Below are 14,644 nucleotides of genomic sequence, written 5' to 3' on the forward strand. Positions count from 1 at the left end.
GAACTCTTTGCCTGACTTAAAAGTAGTTGTGGGGGAGGGAAACAGAATCCCTAGGAAAAAAAAAGAAGTCACTTGGTGTATTTCCAACTCCTGCAGAAGGGAATTTCCTGTCTCGCTCTGCTATCACACTGCTTTAAAGGTCAGTAAGAATCAGACACTGCATACTTACCATGCCTCCTGACCTGGCCAATCAAATATTAGCCACAGGCCTTTTCGCACACTGAGACGAGGTGGGCTGAGTGCAATCAGCTGAAAGAGGCTGACCCCTCAGCCACACCACACATTTTTTAACCTTTTGGATTTGGTGAGTTTTTGCTCTGGAGAAGTTACTACGCCTTCAAAGTAGAGTAGGTTAGTAGACTTTTTCATATGATTCCTATTAAAGCATTCAAGAATTGTAACTTTGTGTTTTCCTACCTTATTCGCGGGGTTTGGGACCGGAGGTATTCGGGAATATGCCAAATCCGGAGAAACCCCCACCTCCGCGGCTGAAAGATGTCCGTTACCGATCCATACTCATCAAAAACATAATTCTTTGTAAAATATTTATTAAAGAACATCGGAGTATTGGACAACAAAATTCAGAACAAAAGACTGTAGAGCAGCGACAGCATACTTTAGGATGCAGATGAGGAGTGTCTCTCTGTGCAGAGATACACCTCAGCAGTGCACACCTCCTATGGATCCAAAATTGTCATACAAGCCTGTTGAGTTTTTATGATGAACCAAAAGAGTCACACGACTGGAAAAATTAATCAGTGAATACATGAAACCATGAATAAACGCTAATACACGGAGGAACACTGCACCTTATTTTCGCACTCCGAGGTTCAGTTAAAACTTTTTTTTCTCAAAAAACAACAATGCGTCATATATAGGTTGATTCTGGTTGTGTTTACTGATTTTTAGAGGTACACGACGTTCTGTCATAGTGTTTGGTTGGGTATTGTCGTGAATAGCCTATGCTAACTTTTTACCGTACCTGTTGCTAAAAGCAACAATTGCTTCAGTTGTATCAGTCATTTTTTTTTTTTTTTCATGTGACAAACAAGTTTTGGTATTATTGCAAATATGCACAGCATTACACAGCTCATCAACAGAGTTGTTGGATCCACAGCTCCTCTATAAAATCTCCAAACATGATTTCCCAAAATCTCAGCATTTGTAGCCGTTCCCGCAAAGCTTGCCACCCCATTATCTAAATAAAACTCCAATGAGAGCTAGTGCCGTGGCAGAAATTTGAATTCAACAGCTGTAAAACAAATTTTTGTTGCCATTCATTGCTGTGTTTGTGAGTAACTTTTCACGCGAGCAGGATTGTGATTATTCCCAAAATAATGGAAGCAGTGTATTTGCGAAATTGCGTTTTTTCAACATTTCTATAATTTCAATAAAGTTTTCCGCATATATGATTTCCCATAGTTCTTATCTTTCTTTTTATCTGTATATTACTTTTGTTTCCTGAAATGTTACATATTTTGATTTTTTTCAAATTTCGCTTTGATTTCTGGGATTTAGTCTTGATTTCTATTTTGATAATGTTTTGCGCATATGTGTGCTGAAATAGTTTGCTTATTAATTTTTGCCAACATTCCAAAGTCCATTCATAAGTAAGTAGTTTGTCACAGCCGTAGGGCAGTTGGCCTTTGATCGGAAGATCGCAGGTTCGATTCCCGCCTTGCCCGCCCATATGTCGAAGTGTCCTTGGGCAAGACACCTAACCCAGATTTGCCTCTGGTGAAAGTTGGGGCCAGTGTTTGGCAGCAGAGCCGCCACCAGTGTGTGAATGTGTGTGTGAATGGGTGTGTGACTGTGAAGCGCTTTGGGCCTTCAAGGACCGTAGAAAAGTGCTATCATTTTTTTACCATTTTACTTTAAATGCAGTTAATAAAGTTGGACTGACTGACTTATTGCAGACTCTTATCTTGCTTAATACGCCTTATTATTTGATGTCCGTTTGATAATAGACCGTTCATTGACAGTGTGCCTTTTTTAAACAGTGTTCCCTATAGTGAGGATCATATTTGAATTTCTTTGAGACATAACTTCATCTTCTGCGTTTTCAACTGGTAAAACAAAACTAGTTTCCAATGTTAAAATGGTTTCACCTGTCTGTGGGTTTAGATGTTTGTCACATACCTCCTGACTTTTGTGCAGATGCTATTCTGTGTGATCACTGGCAGAAAAAAGTAAGAGATAACAGGACCTCGTGTCCTGAAAACTGCTGTGAGCTGGACTGAGAGCAGACCTGTCATGTTCCTCAAAGGCAGTTGTGTCATGATGTGTGCATGTGAAGTGACAGCAGGCTTAAACAAACAGAACTCTGTGTGGTATACTCTCTGTTTTATTTGTGTTTAGAGACCCAATGGTCAAAGCTGTCAGTCTTTTCTTCCAAAAGTTCCGACGTAAACAGAAACTTTCAAATTTATATATGCGTATATAAGGCGGCATACACTCCTTTCAAAATCCACTTTGATGAAAATTGTGCTTTCAAAATAGCATGTCTTATTATTTCTTTATTCAAATCGTGAATCAGCAGAAAAAAATGTTTTTGTGACATAGAATCTATGTCCTAGAAAGCAACATAACTTAAAAAAAAGGTTATAAACAGCATAACTATAGTTTTAAAAAGCACCGAGATAGCTTTTAAAATGAATAAAAAATGATCAGAATAGTAATTATTATTTTCAACCCATCTTTCGGTTCACCCTTGAGTATATCCACTTCACCAATGAAGAAGCAGTAGTGTTTAGATTCCAGATGAGCACCACCTTTGTCTTTCAGCTTTCCAAAACACTATTTGTGCACAGACAATCATCCCAATGGGACGTTCTCATGATGCTCTTTGTGGATTGTGTTGTTATTCCGAGGAAACCCCTACAAGTGGAAACAGGGGCTCTCACATCCAGCTGAGTGTGATTTTGGTCTCACATTTGGACCTCATGATTGCAGCATTTCAGGTTTTGAAAGGTTTGGAATACGCTGCGGTTCTTGGGGATTTTTCATCTGAGCTGTTTTTTCCATCCTTTTGGGCTCATTTAAACTCTCCAAAAATATCTTAATGACATCAAATTTAGCAAGAAGAAAGAAAACTGACAAAAATAAAAGCTTTGGACACATTTAAGAAGATTTGGCACATTTAGGAAATCATTGTGTTGGTTTTAAAGGGGCCATACCCTGCTTTTCTTTAGGCTTTCAGAGTAAACTATATCCATATATATGATCCCATATTACCTTTGGAACCTTAGAAAACAAATTATTTCTAAAATATGAGTTATTTTTCATAGCCGGTAGTAAAACAATTTGACCTATGAGGCTCTATTTCAAGATGTCATCCTAGAGTCGACCTCATCGCCATGTCACCCACAAAAAAAAAAAAAAAAAACATCAATTAAAAAAAATATATTGATGCACATACAGTGCAGCCGGCGCTTTTTTGGCTGATGGCTAATGGGTTCATTTTGCAGTTAAGTTCAGTCAAAAAATGCAAACACCAGATGAACATTTCAGAATGTATTGAAATGATGAGGACATTATACTGAATAGCACTGGTTGTGAAGGTGTCTTTTCTCTTTGAAGCTTCATTAAACTCCGTATTAAAAATAATTTTTGCTTTAATTTGGATAATTTTCGTGGAGACATGCAAACCTTTCTGTCCATTCAAACCAGTTCTCACAATTTGTCGCTCGCATATTCCACCAGGAAATAGTCTGCTCCCTTTCTCCAGTAGGAAATGGTCTTCTCCCTTCCTCCACCAGGAAATAGTCTGCTCCCTTCCTACACAAGGGTTGTTTTCGAATTCCCCCCCAATCACTATATAGTGCGTTCGCCATTTTCTAGTGCTGTCTGAATCTATTAATTCCAAAATCAAAATTTCCCAGAAGTCTTAGCGAAACACTAGCATGCATCGATGCTCACTAGATTAGCAAATATAGACCACAATGCATTGCGGCTGAACAATTTCAAACAAAAAAAACGTGTTTAAATGTACTATTTGAATAAACCAACCACATTTTCACCATCAGAACACAGTGCACACGTCATGAAATGTTTGTATTTATTCGATTTTCCCTTTGTGAATTCACTGACATCATATTTAGGAAAATAAAACAAAAGTGGTAAACATCGCGTCTGAATTACCTTTAAAATCCAGGTCACTGTATACTCCCGCACTGTATATTTTTTTTGTAAGTGGGGGAATTTGGACACAACCTAGGAAACAGTCTGCTCCTTTCTCCACCAAGAAATAGACTGCTCCCTTTCTCCACTTGGATACATTTAGGATCCATCCCAACATGTTGTGCCGATTCCTCACCAGAAGTTTCTTCACAAAGTTTGACCAATAAATTGAATGACCGTTTCTTTGTCATCGCTAAACTGGCTCTCAACACAGACAGCTGGCGTCTGCACGGCTGCATGAGGGAGGATTGGGGGTCTCTCAAAGCTAGCTGATCACTGCTAGCTTCACGGAGAAAGTGTTTCTGTTTGCCTGAGGGCGGGGCAGACTCTTCCTGGAGGGGGCAGTTCTCAACTTTTGATATAAGCATGTGAGAACCCGCTCATTTTCGTGGGTATGGGAGGGGCTGCTGTTGAGAGTGCAGGTTTTCTAAAGGTACCCAACAATTTGAGTCACCAGAAAATATAACTGATGACAGACTTTAACCTCAGGGTGAAAAAAAAGTACCACCCTGCAAATGATATTTGGACCATTTGCTCCCAGTGTTCAGTGGAGATCAGCATAAATAAACAGAGTTGAAGCTCGCTGCCAAGATCAGAACAAATAATCCTGTTGGCTCCATTCTCAGAGGGTTATCGCTCTGGTTTTTCTCCACACGTCTCACACTTTCAATGCTTTAGAGAAGAAAAAAAAAGTGTTGTCTTTTGGCTGATTAATTAAAAATGCTAAACACAATGCTCACAATTGCACAATTGCAGAAAATGAACACCACACAGGTTTTCCCACCCTTATATTTTTATTTTTGATATCATCAAAATTTTTACAAAACATTTTCTGACAATAATATAATCAAAGAAGAGCCATATTTTTGCGCTTGGACCAGGTCTCCACAAAAATGTTTTAGGTCTGAACACGGTAAAAAGAACATAAAAAAAGCAAAAAAACAAAACAAAAAAAAAACAAAAAACGAAAACAACAATGCAGCAGATATTTACATCCTACAGAACTCCTCTCTGCAGGAATGAGGATGAAGAGTTTGACAGTCGGGGTTGGTGTGGATAGGCAGTTTAAAAAAAGAGGGGTCGTTTGAACATGCAAAGTAACAAAGATTCATTTTTATATTGCTTTTTTTGTCAGGTGTTCTTTACTTTTTATGGCACTCATAAGACAACAACTGGACTAAAAAAATAATGAAATTCAGCCCATTTAAAGAAAAATCGTCCATTCTTCTACGCTTACATAAAATCCAATTAGGGCCGTGTAAACGGGCTTTGTCAGACAAACGAAGAAGTGTGTTTCCCCGACAGAGGTTAATGACCATGCCTTCCTATTCTGTGCCACCACCGACATGAGCAATTGCAGAAAAGCAGAGTGGGGACAATGCGGGTCGAAGGTTAAAGACTTCCTGCTAATGTGAAACAGCGTGGAACAATAACAATCAATGGGGAACGGGCCGGCCTGAACATCTGTAATGGTGACACTGGTTCAGAGGAGGTAGAGGAGCGGTAGCTGTTGTACTGTAGATGCGCACACACAAACACTCACACAAACACATGCCATCTGGGTGCATGCAGGGTACTTCAATCCGTAACAATAATTCTAGTCAGTCTTTAGTGATGGAAAATGGTGAATTCCTTCTTATCAGCCTATAAACACGCTAGACATACTCACAACAACAGAAACTAAAAGTGGGATGTGGAGGAGGAAGAATGCTATTATTTGTTCCTGTTCATCTCTATTACGCTGTAGTTGCTGACCGAAGAGACCATGACTGGGAGTTGTGAGGACATACTACCTCCTGATAAGACACAGATGTATGGCAGAGGAGAGAAAGCAGCAAATCCACGCTCGGCTTTGAATTAATTTTTCAAATCTGTTTATCAGGTAATGGATTACGGTCTGCCGAACCATCACAGATGGCCTTGGGTGAACTGGGATGGATGCGTGTGTCAGAACCTGCAGTATTTTATTATCATCTATCAAAGCTGCGCGCACTGCCACGCTTTCTTTGCTTTTTTTATTACACTTGTCTGTGTTTATGCATTTATGCCTGATTGTTTATGCAGCAGAAGACTGACGAGTCAAAGCGGAGCCTTGGCAAGGTTGTATCTTCGTATGAGAGCATGCATAATACATATGACGAAACACAAAACTTAAACGTGTCTTTTGTTGACGCTGTAAGCCACACAGGGCTCAGTATGACACCTGTGTGTGTGTGTGTGTNNNNGGGGGGGGGGTCTTGGATGTGTTTAAGGCTGGCTGAACCTGTCTCATTAATAACAGGAAATACACTTACCAGCTATTTTATTGGGTACACCTTGCTAGTACAGTGTTGGACTCCCTTTTACCTTCAGAACTACCTTAATCATTGGTTGTATAGATTCAACAAGATACTGGAAACATACTTTAGAGCAGGGGTGCCCAAACTTTTTCAGCTAAAGGGTCAAAATCTAAGTGGGATCCATGTCATGAAACAAAAGGAGAAAATAAAGTGGATGTGGTCTTTTGACTCTATCCCCACTTTGGGTACCCATGCTTCAGAGAGTTTGGTCCATAATGACATGGAAGCATCACAGTTGCTCCATGTTTGTTGACTGCACATCCATGATGACAATCTCCTGTTCCACCACATTCCAAAGGAGATGAGAACTGGTGAATGTGGAGTCTAGTGAACTCATTGTCATGTTCAAGAAATCAGTCTGAGATGTTGTCAGCTTCATGAAATGTTGCCTTATCCTGCTGGAAGTAGGGTACACTGTGGTCATAAGGGGTGGACATGGTCAGCAATAATACTCTGGTAGGCTGCGGCGTTGTAGCCTTGCTCGATTGGTACTAAGGGGTTCAAAGTGTGCCAAGAAAATATCACCCACACCATTACACCACCAACACCAGCCTGAACAATTGATACAAGACAGGATGGATCCATGCTTTCATGTTGATGACATCAATGTGACCCTATATCTGAATGTCATAGTAGAAATGGAGACTCATAGATCTTCTATGGTCCAATTTTGGTGCATCGGTGTGAATTGTAGTCTCATTTTCTTGTTCTTAGCTGACAGGAGTGACACCCGGTGTGGTCTTCTGCTGCTGTAGCCCATCTTCCTCAAGTTTGGACCTGTTGTCAGAGATATTCTACTGCTGTAACTAGTGGTTATTTGAGGTACTGTTGCCTTTCTATTGGCTAGAACCAGTCTGGCCATTCTCCTCTGACCTCTGGCATCAACAAGACATTTCCACCCACAGAACTGCCGCTCGCTGGATATTTAGTCTTTTTCTGATAATTCTTTGTAAACCCTAGAGATGTTTGTGGGTGGAAATCCAAGTAGATCAGCAGTTTCTTCAAAACTCAGACTACCCCGTTTGGCACCAACAACCATGCCACATTCAAAGTCACTTCAATCTCCTTTCTTCTCCATTCTGATGCTCAGGTTGAACTGCAACAGATCGTCTTGACCATGTCTACCATCCTAAATGCACTGAGTTGCTGCCATGTGACTGGGTGATTAGAAATTTGCATTAACGAGCAGTTGAACAGGTGTGCCTACCTACTAAAGAGGCCAGTGAGTGTAAAGCAGCCTGAGCCTTTTTAAAATAGGGCTGCAAGCCTTCACTACAGCAGAATAATTTGTCCTCGCACGGACCTCTTTGTCCCTCCATATCTTTGTCTCGTCTTTTCATCTGTTCTGCTTTGCCTCACCCCCCCAGTGATGCGCATTTAGCTTTTCCTCTCAGCGTAAACACTGAAAAATGCGACTTTCTACTGCCATTCTTCAGCCCTTTATTCACTCTACCCGCGGCAAAAACAAAAAGAGGCAAAAATCAAAAAATGAGAAACAAAAAGATCCCAATGGGGCCTACAGACTTAAGGAGAGGCGGGTGGGGGGGGTTGAAGAGCTTTGGGTGTACAAACCATAAACAAACAAATCAGAAGGGAAAAAGATTAAAAAAAAGAAAAAAACAGGCCTATTGGCATAGCGGAGCTAGCGCAGACGGTCCTGGAGTTCAGCTCAAACGTGCATCATTAACATGCAGCGCTTGTGCCTTCCAGCTCTCTCATGGCAAAAAAGAAACGGACAAAAGACTAAATAATTACTGGCAACAGGATTCAAGCATTCCGTTGCACATGTCCAATTTTATCACGGAGGTGGTCGTGATTAATGGATTGTTGATTAGTGAGGGATTTAATCATGATCGTTCCAAGATTTTATTAGGATTTTTTTAATTACACACCACAGCCAGACTTGCTTTGATCTCTGTGTTCAGACTGAATTGAAGCATTATCATTGTTATGAGACCTGAAGTAATTACGACACGTGAGATACCGAGCTGTCCCTGGAGTGAGCACCACAACCGGAAGTTTCACTAGCGCTGGGGAAATCCTGCCTCACGTGGGGCAAAGAGGGGGAAACCGGTTAGCCAAAAGGGGGTCGCGCTGAACTGAGCGAGGCCTACGACGCCTACTGCCAGTTGTAGGGCAGTCTGGATGGGAAATATCACCCCCGTTGTTTGTATCTGGCTCAGCGTTCCTCCCAGACTGGTCAAGGTTTCTCAACATATTAGCATGCGGACAAAAATAGAACATCATTAAACAGGTTCACCTGAGTCACCAAGCGGCAGACATGAATTCAGGCCAAGGAGTTATCAGGGGTGATACAGAGCAAGGCAAGACAATACATGAATAGAATCCAGAGCTCCCAGTATAAAGACATTGGCACAGCTGCTAGAACAAAGTAAACTCCACCAGCACTATTAAGCAACCGTACTGAGCAAATCAACTGCTTTTTTATGCAATGTCCTGTACACGAAGGGACCGTAACCCCTTCTTATTTGTGACACCACGAAATGGTGCTGCATCACTTTGTTGCTTGGGTCGGATTTTTGGTGAAATGCTTCACTAAGTCATGGCACATCAATGAAAAATAAAACATCTTGGTACATTTAATAAAAGCATACTTCCTGTCCTTGCATAAATCTTCAAATGGCAAATCGAGAAACGGCGTGGAATGGAACCGATAATGCAACTGCCACCTTCCAAATGAGTTTTCCAACAAAACAAAACAAAACAAAAAAAACACCACCAAAACAGGAAAATCAAAATGGCGCTCTGAGAGCATCACATTAACAAGGCTACCGATCGCTCCTTCTTCATGGGTGAACTAAACCTCAGTTGTGTTTTCAAAAGGTGGAGCTGTGAAGGTGGAGCAGATAGAAAAATATTCATCATCGAAACAACAAGAGCATTACAATAGGAACCTCACCAAGTCGTCTTAATAATATATTCCCACTGGAAAGTGAATAAGGCTCCTCTTCTGTCGACAAAGTCTTTGTTTCAGAAGAAGCAAAGTCCATACTTTTTTTTTGTTTTCTCCTCTTTAAAGATTTATTATTTACATGATAAATAAGTTCTGTCTGATTTAGTCCGTGAGTCTTATAGAATTTCTTGACATCATCTTGATCACCTTGAAACAGTCCCTTCTTCTACTTCTTCTTCTTGAACTGATAAAAGAAACATAAAAAAACAAACTAAAAATAATCCTATTTTGAGGATGCATCCACTTTTGAAAGCTGCATGTTTCATCGGTGGGAGAACCGCCCCTCCCTGGTGTAGAAAAAAAAAACACTTCTGTACACTGCTTTTATTAAGCCACAGCGCATCGCTGACAGGTCATAACTGTTGCATTAGAAGTCTTCAACAGATTCAAGTCAATGTGTTGACGAGCTTTTGACTGTGGGCAAAGGGTTACTGAGTGCATACAAGTCCGGTGCTGCAGGCACGCTTTCAGGAGGGGAAAAAAAACAAAAAAAAAAAAAGGGATAAATGTCTGGCAATAATCCCGGTACCGTCGGCGGGGTTATTCTCGAAGTCATCGTGCTGGTTCTACGTGCCCCCACTGTGCATCGTCGTTCTCTGTGATGGAGGCGCTCGGACTGAACGTTTCGCGGTCCAGAAGTGGCGCTCTCTTCAAACAGTCCGATGATGAAACGCAAACATTGACTCAGCAATGTTTCCACGGGCCGTTTGGGGCAGTGAGTGTGGCTTTATTCGTTTCCGTAATATGTACAATGCTTTCGTTCAAGGGTACTTATCGTCACCAAAGGTCCCCATGATTGCCTACGGAATGATGAAAAACTCATTTACAGCCATCTGCTTTTTTTTTTTTTGTTCATGGATCGGTGCATAAAAACGTATCAACCTGGTGTCTGAATTTAAAAATGAGATCAACTAACTGGGTTGGACAATGAACTGGAGGATACCACTTGTGTGGACGATCCTGGCTCATCTAGAATCAGCAAAGGCTTTGGTGGTTCACTGTAAGCTGGCAGAGCCTTTGCGTATGTGCAATAAAGAAAGTTATCAATAAACTCTTTGGTTTAACATGCACATGAATGGAATTCAGAACATTTACGGAAACAAAACAAACAGAATCTAGTTTTGACTATTTCTGCAAAAAAAAAAGAAAAAAAGGATTCCAGATTTTTGTCAACAGCGAGTGACTTGCATCTTTTTTAGAATAATCACAGTAGGAAGAAGCCTCCTGCTTCTCAAACAAACAGCTGGTTCTGTCCCTCCCGTCATCTGCGTTTTCTCCGATTGCGACGTGTTTATTGCACTTTCCCTTTCACACCTGAAAGCCAAGCTAACTGCTGCTAGAACAGGTATGCCGTTATGCTGACACGAGAGATGATGAACGTCACCTCTGGGAATCGAGGTGCTGCCTTCCTGTCGTCTGCTGAACTGCCTCCTAAAAGTCAGTAGTAAAGGGTTTTTTAATGAGGTGCTCTTGGAAAAGAAAATCGAACTGATGAACAGAGATGCCTCATCATGCTGTATCGTGGTATTTCAGTGTGTTCTAGAAGCCGGATCCCTCTGGGGGTAATTTGAAAATGTAGTCCGTTAGTTCATGTACTGCTAAAAACAAGGCCCCCACTGAAAAAACAAAAAACACAACCCCACCTCAGCGGCTTGCTTCAAGGTCATGGAGAATCAGAGGCCTTGGCCTCATTTGTAACAACCAGACTCACTAGCGCCCAAATTTCAGTGTGCCGGTGCGCTCAGCGGGTGGAAACGGCCCACTGATGGGACCGTCAGTCTGTGGTCTGAGAATCGGTGGTGGGGAACGAGGTCCCGGCACCGGGGGGGCTATGTTGGCAGCAGAGGGGACAGCAGGCAGGGCTACTGTCTGTATAGTGCCTCTCTCACACGGCCCCAGATCTTCCAGTCCCTCCAGGCCTTGAGGTGGTCCCTCATAGCCCACATTAAGCCTCAGAGGTTGATGAGCCTGGCAGTAGTCCACAATAGGCTGCTCATATCTGTAAAAGGCCAGGGCGCCCATCTGATGGGGTACCTGTTATGAGGGAAAGGAAAGGTAGAGTGATGGAGAGCATAAAGATGAGGTGTGAAAAGGAAAGTGTAGGAGACAAAAAAGGAAGAGGAAATAGATTAGAAACACAATTTTCATAGCAGCAAAAACTGTTTCCTTTGTTTTCTTTCTGTGACTGTGTTTGAGACTGTAAATAATTTGATTACGTTTGAGAATCAAACTGACTTTTTGGCAACATTATCGTTGGCCAATTTTTTTTTTTTTTTTTTGTTTTAAACCAACACACTACTGTCTAGATTTTTAAAGAATAGTATCCTCTAAATCATAGACAAGGACAGACTAAGAAACCTGGAAGATTGAATCTTTATGTGTTGCTCAAAAGTAAGTATGGACAAAAATCAAAACTTGTAAAAATAACAAGGACCATGTCAGAATGGCTGTCTTAAGCCAGAGATAGGCAATTCACGGCCTCAAGGGCCATAGTGTCTACATGATTTCCAGATATCCAAGCCCTAACCATGACTGATAACCTGGTTCAGGTGTGTAAAGCCAATTAGAACATGCCAGAGCAGTGTATGTTGGAAAACATGCAGGATTGCGGCCCTCGAGGCCTGGAGTTGCCTATCCTTGTCTTAATCTATGTTTAAAATGCCCTCAGCAAGGTGCGTTAAAGTCGTCACTTTCAATGAAAAGTCTGTGTAAACATGTGCTAATGCAAATTTTGGGCTTTCAGCTTCAAAACTCTCACATTCACACTCAGCTTTGCACAATTTTAAGATCGTTTTCAGGCTCTAAGTACAAAACGGTAGCCACTGAACATCCACCCATCTATTTTCTAAACCATTTGTCCCTTTTCGGGGTCACGGGGCCTAACCCGGCCACTTGTAGGCAAAGAAGGCAGGGTACACCCTGGACAGGTCGCCTGTCTGTCGCAGAGCCACAATCACACACACTCGCATTGACCCCTAGGGGCAATTACGAGTAACCAATTCACCTGTGAAGCATGTTTTTGGACATTGGGTAGAAGCCGGAGTCCCCGGAGAAAACCTACACATGCATAGGGAGAACATGCAAACTCTGCACAGAAAGGTCCTCCATCTGTGGTTCTGTTTCAACCCCTTATTGCCGAATGTCAAGCAGGGAGGCACTGGGTCCCAGTTTTTAGTATGACTCGGCCAGGATTTGAACTCACAACCTTCCAATTTCAGGGCGCACACTCTACCACGAGACCACTGAGGAGAATAATGGTCTCCTTGTGCAATGAGAGGGTGTCAGGGGGTTGAAAAACGTGTAGTCATGCATGCGTCTCACCAACTACAGTACCCTGGCATGTTGTTTACGTGTTTGCTACAATGTCTTGGCATGCCAATACTAAAAAATGTGCTTGAACATTTTCGTTTTATGGGTTCACCGAGCGGTCAATGATCAGCTGGACAGATTTTTCCATTTTTCACCAACATTCACCCGTAAAGGCAATTGTAAGGCTTCACTATTCAAGCCTGTCAATCATACCACAAAGGCTTCAATGATGATCATAGAAAGCATCTGAGAAAAGTTTGGTCATCCAACCACACATATCACATACAGAGTTGGTGAATCCACTGAACACAAGACCATTATACATTGTAAAGGTCAGCATTTGGGTATGTTTTATGACAGTAGCTGCACTATTATAAAGCAATAATTTGTTCCAAATAAGATAAAGCCAACAAGTGGAAGCTTCATTTTTAATTCAAACTTTCATTTCATCTTTTAACTTGGAGGAGTTTGTGGAGTAATTGCATCCCCTGCACATAAAGAAGCCTAGTTATGTGCATAGAATAGAAAATGCCCACAAGCAGCAAACTAAAGGGCAGCTATTGAATATGCAAATGAAATTTCCCCCAAACAGCTGCTATTCAGAAACAAAAACAGCAGAAAAAAATAAGATAAAAAAGTAATATTAGTAATAATAATAATTCTTGGGTAGCCACAGCTGTGTTCTTCTAGTCCATAAGACCCATTTGCAGTTTCTATGCGATTCCAGTTAGTTTGGCAGCTTTCTTTTTGGCGCTGCGTGAATGTCCTCACGTGGTGACCACCTGAGCCTCCACTTTTCCGTAACCTTTTGGTGCACGGACCCTTAGAAATATTTCACGTGCTATGAAGCATGTGCTTCACAGATGTGGAAAACATAATTAATAAAGTCCATTCTCCTGCCTACAGCGTTTGTTTTACTGTCATTTGATAACGTAGAAAGAGTTGTGTTAAAAAAAACCCTGAAGACGACAAGAACCACAGATGCTTTTGCGCCTAACCTTTGCTAAAAGGGACAGAACACAGAAGCCTGCACTGTCTCCAGTGTCGTGCCACTTGTGTTCCATCCAGGAGTCCTCACCACATCTGTCCGTGTATCCCGTGTTCCCTCCACAGACCTTAACGCACTGCCAAGCAAGCAGATGAGACTCTTGTAGGATTCCTTTATCTCTAACTTTATTCCCCATTTAAGAGATTTCTAACAGGCCGTGAAAACAGCAGGGTGAGATGGCAGCTGACCTGGATTAAACACTGCAGGCTGAGAGAGACACATTGTCTGCTGTACACACAGGTGACAAGCACACAACCCCTGCAGGAGCTGGAGAGATGATGGCAAACCAGAAGACATGAATAATACAACTTCTGACTCTCCAGAAGGCGCTAGAAGCAGAGCAAGTGTCACAGCCTCCACTGTCTCCCCCCTGCAAATTTTTCATGCTTCATTTTTAACATGCTCCTGTGCCTCCTTCAGACACTGAGAACAACACGCCACCAAGACCTCTGTGAGAAGCAGGATTCTCCCAGACACTTCTTTAAAGTCATTTTTGTTTCAATAAAAGATTTAAAAAATGCTAATATATTTATTTTTTGGGTGTCTGCTGTCACTTTCACCAAAAAAAAAGTAAATTAAATTTGCAATTTGTCAAACAGCTGACAGATTTTTTTTAGGTTTCAGTTTGCAGATGTAAAAAAAGCTGAAGGCATCAATTTCAGATGCAGAGACCTGAAAACATCTGGCACATACAGTTAATCCAAACTAACTGCATGATCAGTTCGGATGACAGCTTATCAGTTTGAAAAGAGAAGGGAAAAAAGTCAAGTAAAAATATGTCAATCTTGCAAACTC

At 41.6% G+C, this 14,644-nt stretch overlaps 1 protein-coding gene across 1 annotated transcript in view; it reads right to left on the reverse strand.

Annotated features, from left to right (window-relative positions):
• Positions 1-4,954: 4,954 nt before the first annotated feature.
• LOC112163279 (leucine-rich repeat transmembrane neuronal protein 4) overlaps positions 4,955-14,644 on the reverse strand; it is a 167,374-nt gene continuing 157,684 nt past the window's right edge. The window contains exon 3 of the mRNA XM_024299593.2: positions 4,955-11,526. Coding sequence (XP_024155361.1) covers positions 11,203-11,526 — 324 coding nt within the window. The 3' untranslated portion in view covers positions 4,955-11,202. The remainder of the gene's footprint in view (positions 11,527-14,644) is intronic.

Source organism: Oryzias melastigma, linkage group LG12 (assembly GCF_002922805.2).
Source record: "Oryzias melastigma strain HK-1 linkage group LG12, ASM292280v2, whole genome shotgun sequence".
Lineage (NCBI taxonomy): Eukaryota > Metazoa > Chordata > Actinopteri > Beloniformes > Adrianichthyidae > Oryzias > Oryzias melastigma.